The following is a 27,741-nucleotide window of genomic DNA, read 5'->3' as shown; positions in this document are numbered from 1 at the left end:
GACACAGGCTACTATTTATCGTAGTGATATATATATATATATATATATATGACACAGGCTACTATTTAATAGTTATTGGATCTTAAGAAAACAAAAAAGAACTAAAACATGATATTTATGTAGGAGAAATAGAAATATAATAAAAAGTGGGATAGAGAGTGACACAGGGTGTAAGACAGAAGATCCGTTGCGGTTCTCCAGGGTGATCTGGACCTCAGAATTCAGAAATGCCCTCAAGGCGAAAATATCAAACACTCGCAACTATTTGAAGCTGTTTGTTTCCATATATGTAGTCGCAAATTGCAAGTCTTTAGATGCGTGGAAAGTGGAAACCATAATGGTTTTTCTTTCATTTGATAGGGCAATTGCCTACAAAATGCTTTGGAGTGGGGCTTTTTCGTTTGTTCTTTACCTAGAAAATGCTTGGGTTGACAGACAGGTAATCAGAAACAAGTATACATAGCATCACATAGAAGGCTAATATAGTAAAAGCAAAGCTCTTATAGCTAGATATCTCTCAAGGGAATTTGATTGCATTGCATGCATACTCACTCACCACACAGGAAGGAATACGAATTCCAGAAACCAGGACAGATTAATTTTTAGTATCGTTCATGTGGAGTTGTCTCCTCTTTTTTTTTCCTCGTCGATGTCCATAATTATCTATAAGTGCCACCATGTCCAGCAGCCGCCGACACTATGCACCAGGATCTGTCTCCTTTTTTCAGTTCACATGCATGCCTGCCTCTATATTGAGAGATGTATGTATATCACGCTTATATGCAATTACAGCCACGTAATCCCGGCCAAATTCCGCTAGCTAGCTAGTAATAATCTAGGATCGGCAAGTCGAAAACGAATCAAACTATTAATGAATCAATTTGCGTTCAAATTTTGTTCGATTTCATTTAAGACAGCCCTCTTATGTTTGCTTAGATCCAACCTTCAATAGTAGTACGCGTTTGGTCTGAATTTCTCCACATGCCCAGACTTTTGAGGGCCTTGGAGAACTTTGCCACCGTCAACCAATCTGCTTTGCACCTCTCCAGATACATGTGACCAAATCGTGGAGCCTTATGTTGGCGCATACTTATAAATCTGGACACAACATTTGCGTGGACTCGTTTTTTGTTTGCTGGGTCGTTGGTTCAGACAAGATGACCCGGCTCTCCCTGCAAAGACTCGAGACCCATGTGCTCTCTTTGACATAGGGTCTCTCTCAGGTTTCATGTACTCTGATGGATCACGAAAATAAATACATCCTCCGCCAAGGCCTAGCATCATGGCCCCCTTCCTGTAGGGGCATACATTGGACTCCAACAATTTGACGTTTTTTATTGTTGTTTAATGTCTTGGATTTGGTTTCAGTGGACAATCCACAGTGGTAAAAAACCTAAAGACAGCCGCTCAAGCAGACCTGGGCCGACAACCCAATACGCTGACATGACAGAATGGCGCCAATCTTAAGTTCAAATCAACCAAATCCATGACGCACGATACCAACCACAGAGTCAGTCAGGCAGCTAAATTCGAGTAACCAAGAGGACCGACCGACGAGAAACATCTCTGATAATTATCTCTCATGACATCCTCAACGTCACTTGTTTAACTTTTCATACGCTGTTTATTTAAATTCTTCTACTCTCACGTGATGTGATGTGATATGATAAAGTGAAATTGACATTGAATTTGCCACCGAATAGTGACACACAAAGGATTCCAACAAAATATTAAAATGAAAATGGAGCATTCGATAATAATCCGCTATAATCATCCGAAAAGAACAGTTACGAGGTTTTTGGGGTGGGGAGGTCAGGAATATAGACCTCAAACCACCCAACCCAAAGTTTTTAGCTGAATAAGTACCCAATTTAAGATTTTTTAAGCCATTTTACAGGGGAGATTCAATAACGTACAAAAGTACCATATCACATTCAACATAGAATAAATTAACTAAGACAACCTAACTATAAAGGTCATCTTCATCAGCTCCACCAGCCGATGCTGCAAAAGGGTCAGCGCCTGTAGCACCTGCACTGGTCTCAGAGAATCGGAATTCGGTACCAAACCCTCTAGACTGCTGCAAGGTTTGAGCAAATGCCTGATATTTACGTATGTCTGCATCACTGACACTCCTACGAGCAAACTTCATGGATTCCTCAAAGTGAGCAGCCTTGATTTCAGCAACTTCATCATCCACGTCCTCCTCCATTGCCTCAGGATTATCTCTCCTCCTCCTCTCCCTCTCAATATCCTGTCAAAACAGGTATCATGAATTTCTCTTTTTCAGGGTAAATAATGGCAGCTGGCAATCACATTATACGACAGAAGAGGAACAACATTCCAAAACCCAGTTGGAAGAAACAAGAATCAGAAAAAGAAAAGGCGGTGAAGGAAAATTCAGGAGTGATGACAAGGTATTGGAGCTTACTTTTTCAATATTCTCTCTGATAGCATATTTACAGGCACGTTGACATATCTCTGTAATATCAGCTCCACTAAAACCTTGGGTATACTTGGCTAGAGCTCTCAAGTCTACGTCTTTAGAAACAGGCGATTTCCTGAGGCTCGCCTTGAATATCTGATGGCGAGAATCTTCATCTGGAAGAGGGATATAAATCAACTGATCGAGTCGTCCAGGCCTCAAAAGTGCAGGGTCAATTATATCAGGTCTGTTGGTGGCACCAATAATGAAAACAGTTTTCTTTGCATTCATTCCATCCATTTCAGTTAGCAGCTGATTCAAAACCCTATCAGCAGCACCTCCAGCATCTCCTACACTACTTCCTCTCTGCAAACATTGTTATGTGGTGCCAAGTTAAAAGGAAAACTTAATCGGGACTAAAATTTCCTACAACTTAGCGAAAAAATTTACCTGAGTAGCAATTGAATCCAATTCATCAAAGAAGAGTACACAAGGAGCAGATTGGCGAGCCTTGTCAAAAATTTCTCTGACGTTGGCCTCACTCTCTCCAAACCACATGGTAAGTAATTCAGGACCCTTAATGCTAATAAAGTTAGCTTGACACTCGTTTGCAATAGCCTTTGCCAGCAAAGTTTTGCCACAGCCTGGTGGGCCGTAGAAAAGAACTCCCTTTGAGGGGGACATTCCAAATTTCTCAAACTTCTCAGGATGCTCCACTGGGTATTGAACAGTCTGCACAAGATATGGTACAAGAGGTAAGTTGCAGAAAACCAACAAAACATAGGCAAAACTTGGTTAGCATTTATGCAGAAACCAATTATGATAATGCAACTAAAATACCTCTTGAAGCTCTCGTTTAACATTCTCAAGGCCTCCAATATCATCCCAGCTGACATTTGGAACTTCAACCACCTGGCTCAACCCAAAATGAAGATCTTAAAAACCAGTAGCTCTTAAAATCTTAATTAAATAGAATAAAAATAAACTCACAGTTTCTCGGAGAGCAGAAGGGTTGCTTGTCCCAAGTGCAGTCTGGAAGTGCTCATTGGTGACGGCCATGGAGTTGAGTATCTCCGCATCAATAGAATCATCTTCCAGGTCAATCACATCCATTTTCTCCCTGATGCACTGGAGTGCAGCCTCAGTACACAAAGCTGCTAAATCAGCACCAACATAACCATGGGTGTCCTTGGAAATTCTTTCCAAATCAACCTGCAAAAATAGATTAAAGTTTAAGAAACAATTTACAAAAAGCAAGCAGTGACAGAAATACAAGAAGAGGTAAACTCAAAACCAAAAGTCCAGGGAAGCTTGACATTACATCTTCAGCAAGCTTCATATTCTTTGTGTGAATGCGAAGAACCTCAAGCCGCCCAACTTCATCTGGAACACCGATGTCTATTTCCCTGTCAAATCTCCCAAACCTTCTCAGGGCAGGATCAATGCTATTGGGACGGTTAGTAGCACCTATGACAATAACGTGGGCTCTGGACTTAAGCCCATCCATAAGCGTCAAGAGCTGAGAGACAATTCTTCTCTCAACTTCTCCATGCGTCTTCTCACGCTTAGGAGCAATAGAATCAATTTCATCGATAAAAATAATTGATGGGGCATTCTTCTCGGCTTCCTCAAATGCTTTCCTGAGATTGCTTTCACTTTCTCCCGCCAGCTTTGACATGATCTCAGGTCCATTAATGCAGAAGAAGAAAGCACCAGTTTCATTAGCCACAGCTCGGGCTATCAAGGTCTTTCCAGATCCTGGAGGACCATAAAGCAGAATTCCTTTTGGGGGCTTCACACCAATTGATTTAAAGAGTTGTGGATGCCTCAAAGGCAACTCTACCAGTTCACGAATCTGAGCCATCTGTTTACGAACTCCTCCAACATCATCATAACCAACCTCATCCAACCGATCTTCATCCTCCCTTCGCACTGGTTCTCCCTCACAAAAGATTTCAGTATCAGGTGCAACCACACAATACTCAGCGGGGTCAGATTCAATCACTTTGAATTCTACGCTTCTCATTCCTCCCCTTACAAGGAAGAGGTCACCCTTCCTGACAGGACGATATGCCTCCAAGAAATAGGCTGTGAAAAAAAAACAGTATCAGTACCCAAATATGGCACCATATAAGCAGTAAGCGAACAAAGAGACTCAAAAGCTTCTCATATCCAGCTGACTAGCATTCAAAAATAAGCTTCACTATAACCACTTACAAATCCGAAATGGCATCTTATTTGTTATATTAAACAAAAATGCCACAAAAAAATTCCATTTTTTGAGTTTCAATTGGACTTTTAAGAGCAAGCAGTGTCCTCAAAAGTTAAAAGAATGCACCTAAAAAAATCAGAAGGATAAGCATGAGTCCACTCGCATGTAACCCTAAAAATCTAGAAATTTTAGACAACCAAATCCATAGCGCATTGGAAATAAATTTGTACCTCAAAGTCAAATCATTAAACTAAATAAGTAGCAACAAAGGTAAATCAACATTTGATATAGATGGAAACCATATACACACCCACACTGACGGTGTGACAGTTGACTAGAGCAAATGATAATCAACCTTGGTACGATCTTCAAAGATAAGTTCATAAACATGGTTATATGCGGTGCTTATAGGCAAAAAGTTAAAACGTAAGAAACTTACGCTTCAAATAAGCATCAAAAAGGTTTCCAGTAACCCCTTCAACAGTATCATCAATGGGAAGGATGTGAACACGTTTCCCATACTTGACATCAGGACACTGATGCACGGAAACCACATCTCCAAGCCTAACCCTGAGGTTTGACCTGACGACCTTGTTCATCCTAATCTTTGGTTCATCACAAGTGTCATCAGCAAGGGCAATGCAAATTGTATCCCTTCTTTTCTTTCCCTACATAGATAAAAGTGACAACAAAGATTAGTGATCCAATATTCAAGTATTGAAAAGTTGAAATTAGCCATTGAAAATGCAAAACAAAAACGATTATATAATGACTGTGCACTGGTAATACACAAATAGGACAGATCAAGTTATTTTATCCAATGATCCGAACTATCCAGCATGAGAGGCCATGCCAGGTTAGAAAACCAAACCACATTCGGACCACTAGATTTCTTGAAGCTACAGAAAAGAAAGATTTTGACATGTCTTACAGCTAAAGAAGTTAACAAATCTGCAATGTTTCATCATCTAAAACAAGTTGCAACAATCTAGAATTGACTAGTAATAATGACTAAATTCGTTGCCCAGAGATGTAGAAACCTCTTTCAGCTCAAAGTTGCATGTTTAAACAGGACATGTATACTCCAAATCACAAGAAGATAAATATAGCTCCCCAACCTGCGGGACACATAAAAGTTTTACAATTGATAGCTCACACAAACTAGTTCCTTAGTATCTTTGATAGGAAAATGGAAGTCTTCAGATTCAAAAGATAATTAAGGAAAAGATTAACAAGAACTTATACCCCATATTCAGGGGTGCATATTCCAAATATCTACCGGGATATATATTCTAATGCAAGAAGATACCCGGACTAATTAGCCTTTTAATAGTAGCAAAATTGTGAGTAAACAGAATGGATAAGCACTGACACAGCTATACACAGTAACTAAGGCTTAAAGTTTTATTTACTACTTTATCCCTAGCCAATCTCCACCATGCACTTCACGAGCATGTGTTTCCAAAAATCCAATCTTTAGTATAAATATCACCAAGATTTCACAGATCCAGTAAACCCCTCAATCGAGCAGTCCAAAGTTACAATTTAATATACCATCCAGACCACTAATGTATACATCCTCACCAATTCTAACCGTAATGAAAAATCAAGTCAAGGCCAGCAACGAATACGATCAAACAATTCTAAAATCCATTCCCAGAAAGAGGGATAAAACCTTAATCAAGATGGTGTCGCCGCGGAAAAGCTGAAGCTTTTCCATGGTTTCCGGGTGTAGGGCCACGACGGAATTATCATCGTTGATTGCCTCATCGACAACGAGCCGATTGGGCGACTTCTTCCTCTCTAAAATCGCAGTACTGAAATCCCTCTTTGTTCCTTTCCTGCAACCACATTCAAGCCACGAGAACAAAGGCAAAAAAAACGTCAAAGAGAATCCGCTAAAGAAGAAAGACAGGATTTATTTAACCAAATATAAATGGAGAGATCTGAAAACAAAGAAAGAATGAGAAAGGGGGAGGGGGGGGCTTGCTTACGAGTCGGAAGATTCAGCCTGGTTACTCATGGCTGGGCGTAATGAAGTGGATTGGATTGGATTGAAATTAGAGTAGAGCACAATGGCAAATTTGGCTTTGTGGAAACTGGCGTGAGGGAGATCTGAGGATTTATGGGGTTATTAAATAGGAAAGCAGGGGAAGCTAATAGGTTTTCTTGTTGGAAAAGAAATGCTTTTTTTGTTTCTATTCTTTGCTTCGTTTCTTTGTTTTACTCAGAACTCCGCCCAGATGAGATGAGATGAGATATGGGCTGCTGTAAAAAATCTTCGGCTTCCCAGGCGTCGGCAGGTAAGTCTTTGGTGATTAACTTCGTATTGTAGGAAGGTTTTAAAAAGTTGCCTTTCGCACCAAAAAATATTATAAATAATCTCCTCTTCTTGTATTTTTTGCTTTCCCTAATCCATATGATTTGAAATATGTTAATAAGCAAATAATTATCATCAACTACGGGATGATTATATATCACCAGCAGCTTTCTTATAACCAAATGAATTATACTTCCAATATCCATTACCTTTTTACTACCGAGTAAATTACAAATTTGACTTATCCATGGAAAATTGGTCCTTTCTTAGGGAAATTCTTGATCAATGTTAAATTTCTAGCTTTCTACAAAGAAAGGGGGTTTCCAAATCTAGTTCATTCTAGCTTATTCGAGGTGAAGTGGTAATTTTGAGGAATCCACATTCACAAAATAACTGGAAAGCAAGAAATTCATTCATTTTGCGTGCTATTGAACGTGTGAGTTCTCCGCCCGCTCCTTCTTTCCCAGGTGGGATCATTTAGATTGCAGATATCATCATTTATGATATTTTTGAAATTATGCTCATTCAGAAAATTCTAGAACGAAAGATGCAGTATTTGACTCCTTTTTTTTTTTTTTTTTTTTGAAAAAATGTAGTATTATTTGACTCCTAAAAAATTTGCTATTATTATTACTATTTCGCCTGAATCATTAGATTAGATAGTTTTCTGACGTTCTTAGCTTCTAGAATGTTCCGTGTCCCCAGTAAAATCAATATCGTCACTGCTTTCTTCAGAGTACTGAAGGCCCAAACGGAAGCGAATATGTAATCTCCATACTAACAAGGAACAGAGGGGAAAAAAAAAAAAAAAAAAAAAAAAGATTTTCCGTTACGAGCGCACTTCTTGCCCCTACGCTTCTGATAAGCCCATTACAAGAAACTTCCCAGCCCATAGGCGCAGAAAACTTTCCAGCCCAAGTACTAATGTCTTAAAAAAAATGGCTCCATGTCCCGCACAAGTACTCCGTTTTATCTTCCACATTAAAAAAAATAATAATAAAATCTACATAAGCGTGCGTCTTATTAATTTTCTGAAGTAAAAGAAAGGATTCCACCTGCAAATGCAAGGAAAGAGATCATATTCTTCACTGCTTTCCCGAGATTTGAGTTTTATCTTGACAGAATCCAAAAACCAAGCCTTAAATGTATACTTTGACTCTTCTTCAAGTTAAGGAGTATAACCATTGTCTTAAGTAAGACAGTATTTGATTCAAGAATTTTTACCAGCCCTAAGATGGCCATCGCTCCCAAGGCCATTATGACAAGAAACAGAGCACCAACAGCTTACTTGAAATTCAACACACAATGTCACTCCTAGAGTAAATTACACCCAAGAAATCTGCCCAACAGGTGCAGAATAGTTTAAATATTGGATGCACGGACAAAGTAGCATAAAATTACACCCAAGAAATCTGCAAGCATAAAATGGCGTCTATCACATTAACATTCCAAGTGCAGCAGCATGTACCTGTGATAAAAGGGTATCATTGGTACTGTCACGTAATGATGATACATCCATCTACCATCGAAATGAAACCACCAAGTCTCATGGTCAACATATAAATCTTCTGTGTGCACTATAATATTACCGTTTAAAACTCAAAATCACATTAATCAAGTAAACAAAATACAGTTTCTTACTCCGTAAGTCATTTAGATGAATCAGCACCCTCAGTAGCTTTAATTTCTATTGGGCACTGAGATACATATGGTTTTAGCTGTGCACCGAAAAAAAAAAAAAAGGCAATCAGTATGAAGCTCAAGTCCTGATACGAAATTTAGAAAAAAGGCTTCACTTTGAGATGATGACAGAAACCCATATATTCTCCAATCATCCATATTCTAGAATCAATATTTGTTAAGACTACAAACAACCTTAAATTCATGCAATAAATCAGTGGAAAATATGATTATGCGAAAGAGACAAGCATGTGCAGTCTCATCAACCCGGAGGCAAACTTACCAATGCACAATTAAGAGCACTAATCTCTGAGATTTAACCACTACTAGGATAACAATTTAATGTGTATGATCTGATAATACGCTCTTTACAGGTGCTCTCTAGGGACTCTACTCATTTAAACAATAGAAATGAGGATACATTCAACAGAAATGTCCTAGGTACAAGTGATATATAGGAGACCCGACAGAGATTGTCACACTTTCAAGATAACACTTTCTGTATACATTTTACTAGGGTTTAGGATAAAACTTTCAAGATGCATTTTACTAGGAAACACTACAACCTCTCCGACACCTTCACCGAGCTAGCATTGGAGGACAGTACATGGTAAAGCAGGGAACATGTGAGAGTCGTACACTTATTTTGCATCTCTGAACAGTTTGAAGAGTAACAATATCCCAAACTTCTAAATACTTACTTCTAAAAAGCAAAACATTCTTTTTCCTATTCTAAAACTAATCAGTGTTTCAGAACTAACCAACACTGAAATATGTGAGGGCTTCCAATCTGACGTAATAAACAAATCAAGCAAGCTTATTTGCTACCTCAAGAAATTCCAATTGCAGGAAAAAAAACGTCAAATGTATTGTCATTTTCCCAACAAGAAACAGGGTTTTGCGAAATGTAGAACTATCTTCATACCCAACATATGTATGTCGCCATGATTCAAAAATGCAAAACTGTCCCTTATTCAATGTTTCACCCATTTTCAGGAGGACAATCCAATACCCATGTATTCCTAGCAAGGTATACACTGACGTCATCCTTTTCCGGATTGAAAAGAACTCTATTTTTCTTTGTAGATTTTCAGCCCGACTCAGAACTACCTCAAGACCAACTGCAGAAAAACAGCAGTCAGCATGAGTACCAGAATAAGCGTACAATCTATTCAGAAATCACTCCGTGCTACTAGAAACATTCATCATCCTAGAACACCTAGGAAGGCATCCATTGTGACCACTGAAGACCTACTTTTTTTTTTCTTTTCTTACTGCTTCATGACAATAAAGTGTTTACGATTTGTTAAAGATAGAAGTGAAGCACCTTGAAGTCCGTTAGATCGGGAACCACATAGTTAGGCAGCTTTTCTTGCACCACCACATAGCCACCTGCAATAAAACTTAACCATCAACTTTGTTAACCAATAAAACCTCACCTGTCTGTCTCTTTTTAATTCAAAAGCAGAATTTGTAAAGTTCTCATCGATAGGTTCATAATCCCTAAAATATTTCAAAATACACAGAGCAGAGGATTCACCAAAAAATAGCCACAGCAAGATAAGTGGAAAACCTTTGCGAGTGTGGAAACCAGTAGGCTTGCAATTTTTTCCCTTATAGTAATCCCGAGGGCCTCTTTTGGACGTGAGAATATCCAGTGAAGATGTACGCTTCCTCCTGAATGCCGACCTTCCCAGCCCTAATATCAATCCCAGCGCCATTCTATCCCTGAGCAAGATAGGGAGAGCGAGCGAGGAAACAGAAAGAAACCTAGGGAGGATGGAACGGGGGTTTAAATCCTCTTTGCGCCCTTTAACTATATCAAAATTCTCACTTTAATTTTTAAATTTTAAAACAAGACACATTAATTCCTGAATTATAAATTTTACCTCATTTAATTAAGATAATTGAAGAAGCAGAGTAGATTTTAGACTTAAGTGAATATACTTTAGGGACTATAATAGAAGTAATTTTATATATACTTTAGGAATTAAAGTGGAACAAATTTTATAGTTTAAAGACTAAAATATCCAATTTAAAGTGTAGGGATCAAAGTGAGAATTTGGATATAGTTAAAGGGTGCAAAGTGAAATTAAATCATGGGAGTTTAGACTGTGAGTTTATTCTGCATGAGAGTGGACCATTTTGTCGGTGGTGATTTTGTGATTATGTTCGAGAGTTCTGGATAGTTTCGGTATTTTGAGTGCGATTAGTGCAGCCTAGTGCGTGTTTTGTGCCAGGTGGCGGTGCTGAGTTGTTGTGTAATGACTTTTCTCCTCTCGGTGGTCATTTATGCCCTCGTTCTGCTGGCCGTTCATTGTTGTTTTTTACTAGTTGGTTTTATGTTCTCCTCGAGAGCAGTGGTCGGCGGTATTTTATTTTTGCATTTTTTTCTTCGTTGCTGCTTTCTGAAGGTGAGATTTTGACCGTTAAGTTTTGCCATGCTTTTTACCTTTATTGTTTCATGCTTTTATTTTTTTTGGTATTTCAAGTAGCTCAGAAATTTGTTCATTTTTCTCTTTGATTTTTTTTTTTTAGTCTTTCATTTGGTTGTTAGCTAATTTAGTGGGTTGGCTTTGGTTTTTTAATTTGTGGCTTTGTTCTTGCGCATCTTCTTTCCACTTTTTTTTTTTTTTTTTTTTTTTGTTCACTGTTGGAACACAGCTTTTATCTGACTGCACTTCCTTTGGTTGAGACTTGAGAGACCATTTGTATTGCTTGTGTTAATTTAGAAGTTTCTGCTTTTATGTAAAGTATTTTGAGTCAATTATTTTCACCATGGTCAAATCATTGTTCTACAGTTGGATGAAATGTTTTTTGAGATAAAGATAAGCCATATTGAAGGATTAGATCTTGTAATTTTTGTTCTGTATTGCTGTTTTTTTAAAAAAAAAAAAAAAAATTCTTGGTAATTTGTGGTTTGTGCTGGTTTCGTGAATATTTAAACATGCGGTACGGATCACGACCTGCCCGATATGGGGCAAGCCAAATACACAAAGCATACATCTGTTTTACAGGTAAAAGGTATACTTCATCTATAAGATGAAAGGCGCAAGCCTAATCTCATTCGATTCTTGCAAATTTAGTGAGAGAAGGGGACCTTCTGAAACGATGATATAGCTTAAAGAGGTTACCAACCATATATCTATATCAATCCTAGATAAGTTTGTGCTTGGATTCTAGCCCTGAAACCACATTCTGATCCTGCCACAAAGTTCAGAAATGATTATGTCAACTGCGATAAGAATGAACCAACTACTCCTAGAGTAAAGACTGAAAACAATGATCTATTGACTAAGAAAAAAGATACCTGTGTAAAGACACATTCTGCTGCTGCACAAGAGAAAAGACACATTGCCGTTGCAAAAATGATGAGCTAATTTCTCCAATTGCAAAAATCGTGTTGCAAATGCATTTACCCTCTACAAGTACTTCCAGCAATTATGGCTGGTTTTGAAAGAAGTAATCTATACATATTGGCACCCCGGTCTAAAACATGTTGTTCCCAATCCGATCGAACCCCAAAGGGATTTTCATTCAGCCATTGCCTTTGGTAACATGAAGCATCCTCTGACTCATCCATAACCATGATCTTGCCTTTACCATACTTAACAAATTCGCTTTTCATTCTTATTGCAACTCCTTCTATGTCTGACTGAAGAAATACCTAATTTCGAGCATGCAAAACATTACAGATTAGAATTATTCAGCTAATGGACCAGCAAAGCCTAAGTGACTCCCTAAGAGACCATCGTACTCTGGAAAAGTTAATGCAACGATGACACTTCACCCATCACCAAAATCACACAGCAAAGAGCAATACCATAGTTTCAAGTGAAAGCAAAGCAGCTGAAGTAGACGAGCTTTATTTTATTCATGTCATGTCCTAAGCTGCCCATTAATCTCGTACACAGATATCCTTGATGGACGCTAGATTAAGAGGTGCAGAACTATATTTCTCAAATCAAGAAAGTGGCCAGCTCTGATGTGCACCATGAACATAATATGCTCTTGGGTTCCAGTTGTTTGCAAATCTTAGCATATTTGAATTACTTTTGAATCAGGTAATAAGCCTGATTTAAACAGAGACTAATACTAGGTGCAATGATCCAAGAATGTTTCAGGCAGACAAAATTTAAGAGGAGCAGTTGCATTAGTACCTTTCCATCCAAAGCAAGCAAATCAGCAATTGCTTCAATCAATGACCTCTGCACCATTTCCCACCGGTGTTCAGGTTTGTTAAAGTCTGGATTTGGACACTGTTTACCAAGAGTCTTGCTTCAGGAGAAAATTTTATTTGGTACAATCACTAGATTCAGAATGGCATATCAATTGAAATGTGGAAACAATTCCAAGGATGAGACGATCAATTCTGTTCTGGCTCAGACAACAGTTTACCGTGAAGAGGAAGATGAAGCTCAGCTTAATGGGTTCAAAAGATTGTTAAAATTTAAGAGCAGTCTTTTGTTGAGTCTGTTAAAATAATTCACGAGCTTTGATTCTTCAACCATTTATGTCAAGTCGGGATCCTGCTTCATCGTATTGAGCCAAGTTCAAAGAAGGCCTTTTTACATGTTTAATGTTCTAATAACTTCAGACTCTTACCAATCATTGAACAGAGCGGATTATGAAAGCTGGTTACCAAGTTCCACTGAGTTCATCTAGAGCTCCATTACTAAATTTACCTGTATTGAAACAAGAACCAATTCTCCTGGGTAACTTGAGATAATGGAGCGAAATGTTGAAGTTGCATTCGTTCTAATGAAGTATCTATAAGATGAAAAAGAAAATGCTAGTAAAACACATTAACATTAAGGTTATCAATAGAGGTACATATTGCCTCCTAAGATATAAGGGGAAAAAATGTAAATCCACAGATACTTATTTAGAAAACACAATGTATCCAAAGCAAATTTATGAGACCTAGAACCTACCACACAGACTCCTATTAAGCTAATTAACTTAATACAATGAAGATTTTGACTGATGCAGCACCCCATATTCATTCCTGGAGGCACAGCAATGTATGTAAAGAAATTATACATGAACTTGAATTTTGAAGTAGATACTCTATTACATGATTAAAATGAAGATGGAGCCTATAAATCATCAAATGTAACCAATGAAATAAACTTGTGTTAAATATCAGTGCATGATGCGGTGCTCCTAAAAAAAAGAAAAAGGAAACAGAGAATGTTCTAATTTGACGCAATACTGCAGTAAAGTTATAGAAATGTTTGTAGACAAATTTTGTGCTATTTTGCAAAAATAATTTGGTTTATGAAAGAATTCTATTTCCGAAAGTGCAATGAAATATTTAATAGTGGTTTATGAAAGAACATGTATACCCATTCTTCATGCCAGTTTGGAGAACACGTTCAAGACATCGATTTACCAGCTGAGACAAGGAAAGAGACAATAAATCTTTAATACAAAAACTGAAAAATCCTGGAGGGGAAAATTCATAATCCACATAACCTTTCCATTAATCTCCAGTCCCAAGAAATTCAGATCCTTCGTCTTCTTTGCCATTCCAAACAGAAACAACCCATTTCCTGTCATTTGCACCTCCCAATGTCAGACACCAAAAACTAAAAGTCTGGCTCTACTCGTCTAGTTCATGGTTTTAAGCTTTTCATCCAGCGTCCTAATTGAAGTATTCTAATCCTATTAGTTATATCAAAACGAGACTACAGTTAGAAAACTTTGATAATCCACTTCAATTTTTTCCTCAGAGAAGACATGGTTCAGTAATACAAGGGAAAAAATATACTGCTAGCTAAGAGGTCAATACCACTTCCAACATCAACAACCAGAGGACGAGTTGGATCATCGTAAACTCCATCCCACTTTATGTCAAATGGATATGACTGCAAAAACACCAAACAGGAAATCAACTTTTACACTGGAAGCTTATTCAGTCTTCAGTGCTTGTGAATAGGATATCTACCTTTGTCATCCAGATGATCTCATGCATTTAAAATATTAAATGATCTACAATTTCTCGTCTGCCAACTACATTTATGCAAACGCAAATGTAGGTGTCACATCATTTCAAGTGGTAGAGACAATAAAGCACTTAACAGAGCAGGATGACTGTTCTGTAACATACAAAAAGGCAGCACCGAGAACATATAGCAATCAAGGAAACAAAATGTCACTTGGAAACAGAAAAGGCCAGAGAAACTGTGGACCCAGGATCAGCTGATCAACCAAAATAACGCCTATGTTAACCGTTACTAGATAAAAATTCACTAAACTACCTAATTGTTAACCAATCCCAGTAACTGATCAAATAAGGTCCAAATGGAGTGCAAAACTTCCATGGTCTTTTCAAGAGCTCCTTAACTTTTCCTCGTCGTGACAAAAATTAGATTGGACCACCAATTTAACTGAGCCGTAAAATTTTACAATCAATAACAGCAGTTAAATAGAAAGTCTTGCACACATTGCTCCACCAAGCTACAAAAACACTCTGCAATAGAGTGTAGATGATAAGAAATACTTGCTAGACAATCTAATCATCAAGGAACAAACAAGAGTTCATACTAGCACTAACTATGACCTCCAGAAAAATTTTGTTCACTTAATTTAGCTATAGGAGTTTGCCATTCAGAAAGAGAAGGCCCTATTTTACATGTAGTGTGGGTTTTTTAATATGAGAAAGCAATGCAGGAGGGACTGAGGAACAATGAAGTCTAAACTGAAAATGAGACATGAAATCATCCATCAACAACTATACAGACTTTCTAGTTGTGAAACAGAACCATTTAGTCTGTCATGAGCAACAGAATAGAACAAAAGGGCAAGCATGGAAGGCAATAAAAGTTTAATCTATTTTGAAAGCATACTCTGTCCAACGCCATCAGGCCAGGAAGACTTCTTCCCTTGAGAAACTCCCACACAACAGAAGCATTCTCAATAACACTATAATTCAGATTGGATCCCAGAACTGTTGTGCAAGCCACTTTTCCAACAAGAATTGTTTCCAAGTTGTTTTGACTCCTCAGCCTATCAACCACTGCTCCCAATCTTGATGCTTCACCAGCATCGCTATGTGACAACCCAAATCTCACTGGACCGATCCACAATATTTTCTGTGAGACAATAAAATAAGAATTAAAAAATAACAAAGAAGAAGAAGAATGAAAGAAAGATTACAAAAACACGCATCTGTTAAGACAACCAAAAAGCATACACGAGACTCCCAGAATATTATAACAATTAAGACTACGTATCAAATCCCAATACACCTTTCCTTCAATTGATGCATTGATTTAATTAAGTTCAGAATCTTCCTAATAGAACTGTGGTCCAATCATTAATTCCTACCTTATTATCACAGCTATGCATACACAAGGCATCAATTTTATTTATATGCGTAAGCTCACTCAAATAAAAAAGATGATGAAAACATACCTTACATTTTGAAACCAATGAGGCAATTTCCTCCAGTGACTCTGGCCCAAGATCAACAGGTTGCCAACCTAGTCACAGAAAAACATATGCATGAGAAAATACACATTAAACCTTCACATTTCTTGAAATATTAAACTGTGAAAGACTACACCCTCCAACTTTGATTTTTGTTCAGATGGAATCAGAAACACTGTTTGAATTTGATTACTGATAAAATATATTCCAACCCAAGACAAACACCATATTTTGAGATAGGAATATGATGACCCATATGAAGATGCTTATAGGCAACAATGAGGAAAGATAAACATAGATATCATTTCTATGAAATAAATAAATGTGGCATCACATTGTTCTCCAATTGCTGCTAATATAATATTGCCCTTCTAAAGATTAAAAACGCTACCATCTACCAGACAATCAGCAGAAAATATCTCCAACTTCTCTGGATTAAGATTATTTAGGCACAGAAAATCTTTAGGTACAATAACTGCTCTGCTCCTTGACTTCATAGAATTGATTAGAGTAAGTGCTTCCTCAGTAGCACCATGTTCCACCAGTTTCATTGGCAGAGGTAATCCAAGGGCGTGCATTATCTGGAAAGCTATATTACCAACAAACACCAGACCATCACAAATAGACACCAGAAGACGCAGAGCAGCTGCTTTTTCTACTAGATTCCCTCCTCCTATCTGCATTGAATATCACAGCATTTGTCATAATAACACAAAGAGTGAGAAGAGACCTTACTGCACATGATAATGAACTAGGAAGTTTACTCTAAAGCAAAAGGACATCTAGATTGTTACAATGGCAACATAGGGCTTTTGGCTGGTCTTGGTAATGTTCTTCAGTTGAGAAAGAACAGCTTCAAAGTGAAATCCAGCAATAGAGGCATAGCAGAAGCGAGAAATAGCAACAGTTGATGCAAGAACTCTATGAGATTGAGAAAAGGCATCATTTACAAAGATATCCACCCCAGATGACAATAGCCTGGCAAACCCTTTACAATTTGCAGGTTCTTCTTTAAATTGAAAAAGATTTTCCAGCAGAATGATGTTAGATTCCTGTTTAGCAGAGTGAATGTGCGTGGTAACTAATTTGACTGGCACAACTTTGACTTGAAGAACTGAAGAAAGAGCTCCTGAAACAGAGACAATGGAAAAATCATTTTAGACGCTACTTCACATCATCCCGTGAAAACCATTCCATTAGACATATTTTTCTTTTTCTTTTTTTTTGTTTTTCTTGGCTGATTTAAGACATGCCCCACTTACCATCATAAAAAGCCACCGAGCATGTAAAGTCCAACCTTGGGCATTTTCATGACAATCAAAATTCATTTAATTATTAACATGCTACATGGTGCTAAGAAAGGATGGAGAGGTGAGAACCAAGAAGAACATTTGGTCAGAGATCAGAATAATCATACCAGCGATTGATTCTGCTCTAACAATCTTCATAGTATTTTCATCATCAGCATCCCAGCTACTGATTAGAATTACCTTTGCACCTGCTTCATGTAGATACTTGATGGTAGAAACTGCATTCTCACATTGGATCTTCCGTTCCTGAAGCTGCTGAAATAGAAGCTTGGAATCAAATCTGACCATAACAACTTTTTCTGAGAGCTCTTCTTTTGGGAATTCTCTAAGAGTTTGTACATGAGGTACCGCACTGAAATCTGCTCCATCACAAGTTTCAGCCTAAAAGCAATATGAATGAAAAGCTAAACTAATAGCCAAAATATAAAGTAATGACTGATGCATAAGAAATATCAACAATAAAGCAACTGAAGTTCTATTAACACAGTCAAATGTCTCCTCCTCCAGTTCAACTCATTGCACCGCCAACATCCCCCCCCCCCCCCAACAAAAACCTCCCTTTTTGTGGCAACTTAGATCAGAAAACCATACAACAGATGGTGTTAAACGAAGAAAGACCAAAATTACTGCCTCCCAAAAGTTCATTCATCAAAACATAAGATAAAATCAGCCAACATCAAATCATAAAGATCAAAATTCTAGCTCTTCACCTCTCACAAATCGCATCATAACACATAGCACTAAAATATATACACGCAAAGAATATATCAGTTCTCTTGAGTCACTATATGTACCTTCAATAGTTTAGAGATCCAATTTCAGAACTATCTATACGGATTTCAAGAGCAATTGTCCAATAAATAATAGGTAGCAATTGTGCAATAAATAATAGACAACCAACTTAAGCAACTCGTCAAAACAAACGTATCGGTGTTTAAGATTCGTTTTAAGTCTTAAAAAAGCCTAAAAATTACTCGGAACACTCATTCACAATTCGTACGAAGAAAAGGAAAAACACACAAGTGTTGCATAGAATGTACATCTCCCAAATTTTACGTTAAAACGAACCCACGTCCTATCTCCGGCGCTATGACAATTACTTTTGCTAAGTAACACAAATAATTTAAAAAAGGAAAGAAAATACCTCAACACAGAGAGAATTTGACTCAGTAGGGATGAACGGCTTGCTATTAACTGCTAAAAAGCCAATATTGTGATTAGAAGGGGAAACATAATTAACCACGCTATTTAATTGAAGAACTTATACTTAAAAAGTAACATTTGACAAGTTAACCTCGCTTTGAACATACAAGACGGCGATATTTCTCAAACAAAGGAGCTGCAAGATGTTCCTGTGGAAAGTTTTGTTTATGCAGCAGGAACGCTGGTGAGTTTCTGGAGGAGTTGAGGAAGACCGGATTGCGACTAAAACAATATCCTGAGGACCGGAAAATATCAAGAGCTTGATTCATCACTTCTTCGTCCTCTCAGGAGTCAGACTCCTGCGTGATGTAAGCCTGTCTTTTCAGCAATTGCAGCAGTTTATCCGACCGGACATTAAATTAATAAAATTAATATACACTACTGTCGGACTGGATACAGTCCTGAGAACCATTCCAATTATATTATTAATTATTATTGCAACATTAACAGCAAGTTCGGGGGTTTCAGGAAAGGAAAGAAGCCCAGATAACTCTTTATACACATATCCAGTTCGGGAACATGTTACTAAAAATTTATTCAATGATTTTTGTGAGGATAAAATGCGCAAATAAGAAAATATTTTGTAGGCTTCTAACAAGTTTCCTTTGCTTTCTGTCAAGAAATTGGTCGGAAGAACTGCCGCTCCTTTGGATCCTCTGCAATCTGTTTATTTTTTTCTTGAAAATTTGTTCAAGACATCTTTCGTATTTTGACAAATGAATTTTTTTGTCTTTCGTTTAAAATGTTAATTTTACATTTCTTACAAAATTATGTTGGTAAAATTTAGTTTCAATCTAAAATTTTTACCCTTTTTTATCTTGAATCTATCACATGACTTAACATAATTTTTTTTAGGAGAAAAAAGGTTCAATCCCATTTGTAGTCAAATAAATAATTTTATTCACATTTATTTTTGTCCCCACAAAAATTAGAATTTGATACAAATTATATTTATTTTTTCCTCTAAAAATGTGGAATTTGACCGAGTTATATTCATTTTTGTCACTAAAAAGATAAAATTTGATTTTTTTTGCACGTAAATATTAAGAAAATGACAACATGTAGGTCATGTAGTAATTTCATATTAAAAAAACAGCCAGCAACTTAGATTAGAACTAAATTTTGCTAATTTGAAATTACAATTGATGTAAAGTTAACATTTTAAAAGTAAATACTGAAAAAAAAATCATCTTATGAAATGGGAAGACATTTTGAAAGTTATCCACTTCTTTTCTTTTCGATTTTCTAGGAAACGAGAATTTTTTCTATCATCCAAAGCGTAACTAAATATATTCAACTTTGACTTCGTTTGGGAGTTGAGGATTTGGATAGAAAAGAAAGAGAAAAAAGAAAACTTGTAAAAAAGAAAAGAAAAGGAATTGAAGGATTTAGGAGAATAACACAATCGTCAAAACTTTTTCATTCAAATTAGAAGGAAATGAAAAAAAACTTTGATGAAATTTATCAACTTTTTAAAAAAATATTTATTTTATCTTTAAAAAACTCTTAAATAAATATTTAATAATTTTTATATTCAAAATCATTCCCGTAACCCTCAAAATTTTCGAACAATCCTTCCCTTCCCTTCAACTCTCTCGTAGAGCTTGCCTTGTTTTCTTTTGTATCCTAAACTCCCAAACTAAGCCCTTCGGCTGACTCTCGCCTGCCCTTCCTCTGCCGTCGAGATATATCCAGCTCCTGGAGACCTTTCCCGCTGAAGATCCGGTCTTTGACTACAAAGGATGGGCGTCGGCTTCGTCGTTGGCGTGCTTGGAGTTTTGATTCTCTCTCACGCTGCCTACTCTACTATCCAGTGTAACTTCCCTGCACCCTTGAACAGCCGGATCTCGGCTATATTCGTAAATTCCAAGACTAAAATTTTCTCTCGTAATTCAATAATTCTCCATTAAATTTTCAGACAGGGCATTGTTGAAGATCACCGAGGAGGAGTTTTCAGGACCTCCTATTAACGTAACTTTCTTCCCTCCCTTCTTTAGTTCTTCTCTATCTATCTCCCTCTACATATTAAGATTGGATGGAATTCACTGGTTATGGTTTTTGGGGTGGGGGGATCTCCTTCCCATCCACCAGAGCATCATGGTACTAACATCTCACAGCTAGAATTTTAAGACAGTAACGCACTCCCATCAATTTTATTACAACTGATGTTTTTATGCCTGATAATTTAGTGTGAATGGATCTGGTATTTTTGAATACAGGTGGTAGTGGAGTTAATTGCTGGCCTAATGCTATGCATGTGGGCAGCACTGACTGTGCCCGGCAAGTTCCTCTCAATACTTCCTCATTCCGATGAGAACAGGTGGTGGTTCTTTTTCCTTTTAGCTGCAAATGAATACAGTAATAACGGTTGTGATGCAACGTGTAGATGTATGCATTTAGATTGCACTATGTGATGTTTTTGTAGTTTATCACGTATATGTGCTGAATTTCAGTGGATTTCGTGCGGAATCTATGTTAATTGGTGATCTTTTGGGTGCATTAAAATTCAGATGTGGATATGAGCTTAACCATTGTTGGAGTTAATTGTGATAATTAGTTTTGGTTGAATTTGTCCTGCCGGATGTTGAATAGGAGATATAGTCTATGGCATATAGGAGATGAGTCGATACAAGAAAGTACCAATGTATTGATTATATGGATATGTAAGCACAGTTATAGTGTGATACTACAACAATTCTTTGTACTATTCATTCACCTTTTCATTGCATTGTCCAAAAGGGGGAGACGAGTGAGTTTTGCATTTTTTGAAATTGATCCCTTAAATGCCAGATGGGATCTTTGCTAAAGGGGAGTAGGGCGTTCAAAAGATGCGTGCTAATGTAATATACATTTTTCTCCTTCTCCCATCAGTACTCTTTCTAACACATCTTTTGCATTGGAAATAACCACATTCTTCCTAATTTGAGCTTCCAAGTTCCTTATGCTTCATGAGACTTGCACAAACATTACAGTAAGACTAGTTTTATGCAGACCAAAACATCTAAAGACTTCTTCTCAAAACTGATGCAGATGAATTGAATGTACCCTTCCATTTTCTAGGCTGCAGTCCTGAAATCATTGTGCAACCTCTATCTTTCTAATGAAACTGTGTCAATGGTAAAACAGCCTTTGTTAATAAAATGCTTATGCTTGATATATTTGAGAAAGAATAGGCAATAAATATGCTGGGCAAGAGTATGAGATTTTTGAGAATAATTGCTAGAGTGTCCTTTCCATATGGGTTTCGCAGACTCTAGTGACAGTTAAGTATCTTAAAATCAGATGGAGAATCTTGGCAACCATTCTCTATGGTACATGATAAGGAGCAATGGAAGAAGAAAGGCACAATTAAAACAGGATGGAGACATAAACAACCCTAATATTATGTTCTATATAAAGTTATGCAGTATCATTTCTAATATAGTTGTGGACCTTTCAATCATTGGAAAAAGAAGTTAGATCTGAAGAAGGAAAAGACTGCAGTTTGGTTCAAATTTTTTTTTAATCTTTTATGGTACACAATAGGCATCTCAATGTCAACACTTTATTGAAACTCTGAATTAGGCTTGTCAAGTTGTTGGAAAGTAGTGGTATGAACTGTGTGCCATACCATATGAATTGTTTGTTTACTTGTATTCAGCAGTGCCATTTTATGAATATTGCTAAAGGGGACTAGTTGAAGTAATATGCTTCGCAATACATGTAAGTTCAATTTTGTGTGATAATTTAACCAATCACCTACTACCAGATTCCAGTAGGGTTAATCGATTATGACTTTTGCTTTTCAAATTTCCATTTTTTGACCAATCTTTACATCACAGTGGACCTTTGTGGTATGTACGTTTTGGGGGGGATTACTTACCCAGCATTTGAACCATGCTTTTTTGCAACACCAATTAGCTGGGAGGCTAATTGTTGGGATTTTTCATACGGGTACCTCCATCATTTGACAAACCTTCCAGAAAATTTTCCCTCTATAGTTTTGAAAATTTAGGATAGCTGGGCCAGTTCTGATTCGCAAAGGACGCTCCGATAGTTGAAATCGCACAGAAGATGAATAGGAAAATGTCTCCTTCTCGATCCCCCTTCCTTCCCCTCTAATTGGGCCTTCCCACAAGATTGAGAAGATTGAGAAACAAAATATTTTAGGTGCAAGACGTGTGATTCTAGATCATTTGCAATGTGATGTGCAACCCTTTTTACGTGTGCACCAGAAAAACCTTCTGGTTTTGGCATTCACGTTTCATTGAGATTGCCTGTTGAACGACTGTTGCTCCATATGTTCCTTGTTTGTCGTGCCATTAATTGGTTATAGTCCTAATATTTGACGTCAGACCCTTTCCCATGATGCAGAGTGGTTGCTTTACCTGAAAATCTAGATTTTATGATATTCAATCATCGTGGAAAGGCAATTCCTATGGGAATCGATGCAAAATTGAAGTGATCTGCTTTGGATGAGGATCGTAGATGTGCGTTGGATATCCTGACAGGGGACCTATATGCATATTAGCTGCATTGTTGCCACGGGGGAGCTAGGTATAACATATGCGGGATTTCATGGACCTTGTAATGGATGGAAATATCTGGCACTGATTTTTTTTTAGCATTACTATTTCCGTTTCTGAGTTGTGCTGATCTTCTAAGATATTGGACTTGTATACTACATTACTGAACAAGCAATTTGAGATAACAAATCAGAAGGCTCAAGTCTTGTGCCTTGAGTTAATGTTTCGTTAAAATTTGGTCATCAACAGAACTGATGAATAGAAGCACTAGTACTTTCAGAAACAACCAAATCTTCAGCTTCCAGACAAAAATTTCCTTCTGCAGCCTTTTCAACTTGTGTAAAGGATAAGAGACATGATAGCTAGAATTATGGTTCTAGTTTACGAGCTTACAAAGTTAAAACGCTTCTTGTAAGCAAATAATAAAAAACTAATTGAATGACACTAGTTCATATGGAACCTTGAGCATTCGCCTTCGTATTCTCTCCGTGAAATTCAGAACGCTCTGTATATTTCATGGCGTATTGTGCCAAAAGCCAACAGCTACCACCATAGTGGAATGAAATTCAGAACGCTCTGTATGTTTCATGGTGTAGTAGGCCAAAAGCCACCTACGTAAATGGAAGCAATTCTGGTCCTAGTACCGATCGAGTTTGGTCTGTCCTGTACGAAGAGTTGATCAATTCTACTTGCCTATACCATATGGATATCTACACGAGTTTCGGTCTTCCTTTACGAAAGAGTAGATGAATTCTACTTTTTGCCATTTGGCCATAGCATATGGACATCTACGTTACAATCTGTTGCTGGAAATCTACTATGACCACGCCGACGAAAGAGTAGATGAATTCTACTTTTTGCCATTTGGCCATAGCATATGGACATCTACGTTACAATCTGTTGCTGGAAATCTACTATGACCACGCCGAAGCGGTTAACGGATGGTTTTTGTTTGTGAATTGTGCTAATTGAGGGTTGAAGCCTGAAATAAAAAATTGAATTAATTTTTGAGCCTTTAAAATGTAAGAAAGAGATAGACACCAGTGAAGAAGGGCCAAGTAGTTTTGTTTGGATAGGGTATTATTTGAAATATTATTTGAAATAATTACTGTAGCACTTTTTGTGATGTGATGTATGTAAAATAAAAAGATGGTTGAGAATATAAAAAGGTGAGTTGGGAAATGTGTTTATGATGCAAGCGAAATATTATTTGAGATAATAGTCCTATCCAAACACTATTGTAACCAAGATGACCATTGTTGGCATCGCTAGTCATGGTCAATTCGGACGTCATACACAACTGATGTGACCACGGAGCTCTCAGTTTGGACTTGGAGAAGAGGCTAGACGAACCTTAAGACATGAGGAAAACTATGCGGGCGGAAGCAGATGGTGAATAAAAGATCAGATCATCATTCTAAGACGGGTCCAAGTGACCATCAGGATTGGGGTTTCCATTAGATTAGTCAAGTCAAAAGCTAAACAAACAAAAAAAATTACATCTTTTATTTACAATCGACATAAAGCATCATCTCATGATCAAATGCCCTCTTAAAAGTATAGTGTATCTCAACTTTATCTGACGCTTCTCACGATTACTCAAACACTGCTCATCACCATTGCTCATGATTGTTTGGTTTGCACCTTATTTACATACACTGACTTGCTTACATCGTCAACACATTTTTCAATTAATTTTTTATCTCACATACACCACATCAAAAAATTGCTATAGTATTTTTTTCAAAAAATTATCCCAAATAATATCCTATCCAAACATAAAGGCCCAACAGCATGGGTTCAGTATCCACACAAATAAATTAAGCAAAATTATAATGGTCTCTAATGAAGACAATTAGTTCATGAAAGTGACGAAGGAAAAGGCATAACAGAAAATTAAGCAATGGAGCTACGACTCAACAGCAGCATGTAGGGTGGGTGAATCACTATCATCCAAAAAATGACAAGCTACATCTACTCCACATTTAAGTGTCCCTGGAAGAAAATGAAATAAATATCAATTTTGAAGAAACAAATTTCAATCCTAGCAATAGTACAGCCTTAAGAAATTAGAACAAGCATACCTCAAAAATGCCTCACATGGGTTCAGATCCCCACATGGACTCTCATCACAATAACAGTACAACTACTGTGTGCCTCTATCTCTGCTCTAGTCTAATCCGCAGCTCTTCTTTTGAACGAAGTATGATAGTTCTCAACAAGCAAAGAATTCAATGTACTAATTTACAACTGAGTGAGCTCCTGTTGGTTCTCCATAGACTGCCTAAGTATAAACTCAGCTCTCCTTTTTTTGTCATCTTTCTCATCATTATGGCCAAACCAAGATGCTGTTCTTCCAGAACCCCTGTTTCTGAGTCTCAGATCCAACAAATCACCTAAAACCTTTTTCCCAGTTTTGAACTCCAAACAGACTGCAGGTCTTTTGTCTGGAAGAGTTTTTTCCACATCATGTCCTGATTCAGAAGGCCCATCCTTCATTGCCTCAATAGCTGGAGCAAATGCCTCCAACAAAGAAATGTGATTTTCCCCATCTGCTTGATTCCTAACCGTATCAGGAAGAATGACAGGAGAGACATCTTTCTCTCCAGCTTGTAAAGGCTTGGCAAGAAATGGGTTTTCACTTGCATTAGGTTGCATTTCCAGCCTGCTATCATGAGGTTCCGTGGTAGAGGTCGATGCTATCACATCACCATTACACACCAACCTCTGTTGCAAACTCAATAAAGATCTCTCTGCCTTCCGTCTTTGCCTAGCTAACTCAATCTTATCAGCACGAGGATCCGTCACCCTCTCATTCCAGACAGGCGAGTGTCGATATGTGTGGGGATCAGGAAATGCAGGCAGCCAATCTGGTATTTGCTTGAATTCTGGTGTCTCGCCCATCTGCAAGAAACTAGGTATCAGTTTCCTAGCTCTGACAACAGGAAATTGGGGGACAGGCTGAGCAAATGGAATCTCCTGAGCAGACTCAACGTAGTCCATGATCTCCCTCAAGGCACCAGATTCTATGACGCAATTAGGAGCCTCTGAGGCACCCAAAACCCCTCGCAACAGCCCAAAATCTTCCATCCCCTGAATTATATCAAACACATTACACTCAGTCCTGCCTGCTGAATTAGCATATGAACTTGCGGTTTTCCCTAGGTCACAAAGATACCTAACTGCAATATCAGAAAGAGATTCGAGAGCTGACTCGTTAAAGCTCTCAAATCCCACACTTTCACATATCTGCGCCACCGCAATTTTTGCAATTGCTCGGCCGAACTCATTGGCGCCCGATCGGCTAATAGCAGGGTTAATCTCAATTACATTGTCTATCTCTCTCGCACTCTCCTCATTGCCTCCATCGCTCATATTCAGAAAACTCTTGAATCATTTAGGGGGTTGGACGAATCGATAGAACTTTCATTCAGCTCAATATTTTAACGAAATTGACTCCAATGATAATAGACGCAAGTGCTGAGAAAGAGGTACAAAAACCCTAGATTTCGTAATTGAATTCAAAGCGAATCAGAAATCAACCGTTGTGTATTCTCACACACCTGATTGAAAGAAAAGCCGTGAATCTATATTCGGTATGATTTAGAGAACTTACCGCTGAAATTGACGGTGGCAGGACACAATTGTGGATTTGAAAATTGCAACAATGAGGTGATGGGTAGGAATGTATGAATCCGTCCAGTCCATATATCTGCGATGGAATTCTAGGGTTTCAGGAAGCTTTAAAAGGGAGGAGCTTCAAGGATAACTTCTTAGGGTTTATAGACGAATAGTGAGTGATAAACCCTGCTCCTGGTGAGTGAGTTGAGGAAGGAGATCAAATGAGTACCGAGGAGAGGGATTCGGGAGACAAGTCAAAACTAGAGAAGGTGAAGAGGCCTTATTTATAGATCTTTCAATGTCTAATCCTACAGTGTTGTTATGACACTTCAACCTCTCAAGTTTTGCCGTATTTGACTTTCACCCCTCAATCACACCAACTATTTTAGGGGCAGGACGTCCTCTTCCTCTCCTAAGTCCTAACCCCCCCTTTTTTTTTTTTAAACCAATTTCTCAATTTATCTTATCCACTAAAAGATTATTTCGACACGCATCCGTAGTTCCAATAATTGAAGCTAATTTACCATCTCCATAAATATTTGGGTTAATCTTTTTTGAGCATATTATGTAAAATTTAAATTAAAAATTTAACTCTGTACATATGTCATGAATCTAATGATGATCGTATATACATTGTAATTGTGTATAAGATTCACTCTAAATATTTTAGTAAAACCCCTTGAATGCTTAAGTTTATAACAAACTTTTTGTTTGGACATCTTGAAAGTTGTAAGAATGTTTTGTTTGGCTTAGTTGCAAGTTTAATCATGAAGTGAGCGAGTTTATTAATTTATTTAGCTTGGTAATTAGGTTATAACTTTGGTAAACTAGTAGTTGAGTTTATTATTCTAGAGTATCTCCTGGTAGGATTTCCTTGCGGAGAGTTTTCTTTTTTTTTTTGTCATTGTTGTATGAGATTTGAAAATTTTCATATATGATTTTGTAGATTTGAAAGATTTTTACTTTTATTATGTTAGATTTAGATTTCTCGTTAGCCTTGTTATTTGTATGATTATTTTTTTCTTGCCCAC

General features: G+C 37.4%; 5 protein-coding genes across 13 annotated transcripts; 1 reads left to right on the top strand and 4 right to left on the bottom strand.

The window, feature by feature from the left end:
* Positions 1 to 1,728: 1,728 nt before the first annotated feature.
* LOC113775120 (cell division cycle protein 48 homolog) lies at positions 1,729 to 6,831 on the bottom strand. Its single transcript, XM_027319864.1, has 9 exons — positions 6,632 to 6,831; positions 6,313 to 6,478; positions 5,077 to 5,305; positions 3,747 to 4,513; positions 3,416 to 3,637; positions 3,266 to 3,337; positions 2,876 to 3,157; positions 2,432 to 2,791; positions 1,729 to 2,254 (listed from the first exon to the last, which is right to left on the bottom strand). The coding sequence occupies exons 1-9, from the start codon at positions 6,658 to 6,660 to the stop codon at positions 1,964 to 1,966; spliced, it is 2,418 nt and encodes an 805-aa protein (XP_027175665.1). The 5' UTR covers positions 6,661 to 6,831; the 3' UTR covers positions 1,729 to 1,963.
* Positions 6,832 to 8,096: 1,265 nt separating this feature from the next.
* On the bottom strand, positions 8,097 to 10,432 carry LOC113774797 (39S ribosomal protein L41-A, mitochondrial-like). Of its 3 annotated transcripts, none has more exons than XM_027319419.1 (4): positions 10,178 to 10,432; positions 9,965 to 10,029; positions 8,599 to 8,675; positions 8,097 to 8,476 (listed from the first exon to the last, which is right to left on the bottom strand). In XM_027319419.1, exons 1-3 carry the CDS (start codon positions 10,356 to 10,358, stop codon positions 8,607 to 8,609), a joined length of 315 nt encoding a protein of 104 aa, XP_027175220.1. In that variant the 5' UTR covers positions 10,359 to 10,432; the 3' UTR covers positions 8,097 to 8,476; positions 8,599 to 8,606. The 3 variants fall into 3 exon arrangements, with proteins under 3 accessions (XP_027175220.1, XP_027175219.1, XP_027175221.1); XM_027319418.1 differs by having other exon boundaries at positions 8,097 to 8,425; positions 10,178 to 10,430; XM_027319420.1 differs by having other exon boundaries at positions 8,097 to 8,425; positions 10,211 to 10,425.
* Positions 10,433 to 11,977: 1,545 nt separating this feature from the next.
* LOC113776096 (phosphoglycerate kinase-like) lies at positions 11,978 to 19,197 on the bottom strand. Of its 6 annotated transcripts, none has more exons than XM_027321171.1 (13): positions 18,676 to 19,191; positions 18,526 to 18,578; positions 17,489 to 17,762; positions 16,866 to 17,200; positions 16,463 to 16,748; positions 16,057 to 16,124; positions 15,489 to 15,734; positions 14,432 to 14,507; positions 14,116 to 14,192; positions 13,986 to 14,035; positions 13,323 to 13,407; positions 12,798 to 12,896; positions 11,978 to 12,304 (listed from the first exon to the last, which is right to left on the bottom strand). In XM_027321171.1, the coding sequence occupies exons 1-13, from the start codon at positions 18,851 to 18,853 to the stop codon at positions 12,053 to 12,055; spliced, it is 2,079 nt and encodes a 692-aa protein (XP_027176972.1). In that variant the 5' UTR covers positions 18,854 to 19,191; the 3' UTR covers positions 11,978 to 12,052. The 6 variants fall into 6 exon arrangements, 3 of the variants coding, with proteins under 3 accessions (XP_027176972.1, XP_027176973.1, XP_027176974.1); XM_027321172.1 differs by having other exon boundaries at positions 18,526 to 18,575; positions 18,676 to 19,190; XM_027321173.1 differs by having other exon boundaries at positions 17,489 to 17,740; positions 18,526 to 18,575; positions 18,692 to 18,754.
* Positions 19,198 to 20,146: 949 nt separating this feature from the next.
* LOC113774715 (membrane magnesium transporter) lies at positions 20,147 to 23,315 on the top strand. Its single transcript, XM_027319317.1, has 4 exons — positions 20,147 to 20,399; positions 20,503 to 20,555; positions 20,804 to 20,904; positions 22,938 to 23,315. Exons 1-4 carry the CDS (start codon positions 20,327 to 20,329, stop codon positions 23,026 to 23,028), a joined length of 318 nt encoding a protein of 105 aa, XP_027175118.1. The 5' UTR covers positions 20,147 to 20,326; the 3' UTR covers positions 23,029 to 23,315.
* Positions 23,316 to 24,985: 1,670 nt separating this feature from the next.
* Positions 24,986 to 26,951, bottom strand: LOC113776139 (transcription initiation factor TFIID subunit 8). Of its 2 annotated transcripts, none has more exons than XR_003468979.1 (2): positions 25,174 to 26,951; positions 24,986 to 25,084 (listed from the first exon to the last, which is right to left on the bottom strand). XR_003468979.1 is itself a non-coding variant. In XM_027321235.1 (2 exons), the coding sequence occupies exon 2, from the start codon at positions 26,462 to 26,464 to the stop codon at positions 25,334 to 25,336; it is 1,131 nt and encodes a 376-aa protein (XP_027177036.1). In that variant the 5' UTR covers positions 26,465 to 26,591; positions 26,706 to 26,951; the 3' UTR covers positions 24,986 to 25,333. The 2 variants fall into 2 exon arrangements, 1 of the variants encoding a protein (XP_027177036.1); XM_027321235.1 differs by having other exon boundaries at positions 24,986 to 26,591; positions 26,706 to 26,951.
* Positions 26,952 to 27,741: the final 790 nt, after the last annotated feature.

The sequence above is a fragment of the Coffea eugenioides genome, chromosome 6 (assembly GCF_003713205.1).
Source record: "Coffea eugenioides isolate CCC68of chromosome 6, Ceug_1.0, whole genome shotgun sequence".
NCBI classification, from domain to species: Eukaryota; Viridiplantae; Streptophyta; class Magnoliopsida; order Gentianales; family Rubiaceae; genus Coffea; species Coffea eugenioides.
This window is presented reverse-complemented; position numbering and strand designations above follow the sequence as displayed.

Excerpts from the sequence above, each read along its gene's own strand:
- LOC113775120 (XM_027319864.1), bottom strand. The coding sequence starts at position 6,660 with ATGAGTAACCAGGCTGAATCTTCCGACTC. Across the intron at positions 3,338-3,415 it reads CTTCTGCTCTCCGAGAAACT|GTGGTTGAAGTTCCAAATGT; the intron begins GTGAGTTTATTT and ends GGGTTGAGCCAG. Across the intron at positions 2,255-2,431 it reads TCAGAGAGAATATTGAAAAA|GATATTGAGAGGGAGAGGAG; the intron begins GTAAGCTCCAAT and ends CTGTTTTGACAG.
- LOC113774797 (XM_027319419.1), bottom strand. The coding sequence starts at position 10,358 with ATGGCGCTGGGATTGATATTAGGGCTGGGAAGGTCGGCATTCAGGAGG. Across the intron at positions 10,030-10,177 it reads CTTGCTGTGGCTATTTTTTG|GTGGCTATGTGGTGGTGCAA; the intron begins GTGAATCCTCTG and ends GTTTTATTGCAG. Across the intron at positions 8,676-9,964 it reads CCGATCTAACGGACTTCAAG|CTAAAACCATATGTATCTCA; the intron begins GTGCTTCACTTC and ends TTCGGTGCACAG.
- LOC113776096 (XM_027321171.1), bottom strand. The coding sequence starts at position 18,853 with ATGAATCAAGCTCTTGATATTTTCCGGTCCTCAGGATATTGTTTTAGT. Across the intron at positions 14,508-15,488 it reads GCCTGATGGCGTTGGACAGA|TCATATCCATTTGACATAAA; the intron begins GTATGCTTTCAA and ends GTGTTTTTGCAG. Across the intron at positions 12,897-13,322 it reads TGGTTCTTGTTTCAATACAG|TGTCCAAATCCAGACTTTAA; the intron begins GTAAATTTAGTA and ends CTTGGTAAACAG.
- LOC113774715 (XM_027319317.1), top strand. The coding sequence starts at position 20,327 with ATGGGCGTCGGCTTCGTCGTTGGCGTGCTTGGAGTTTTGATTCTCTCT. Across the intron at positions 20,400-20,502 it reads TGCCTACTCTACTATCCAGT|ACAGGGCATTGTTGAAGATC; the intron begins GTAACTTCCCTG and ends TTAAATTTTCAG. Across the intron at positions 20,556-20,803 it reads TTTCAGGACCTCCTATTAAC|GTGGTAGTGGAGTTAATTGC; the intron begins GTAACTTTCTTC and ends TTTTGAATACAG.
- LOC113776139 (XM_027321235.1), bottom strand. The coding sequence starts at position 26,464 with ATGAGCGATGGAGGCAATGAGGAGAGTGCGAGAGAGATAGACAATGTA.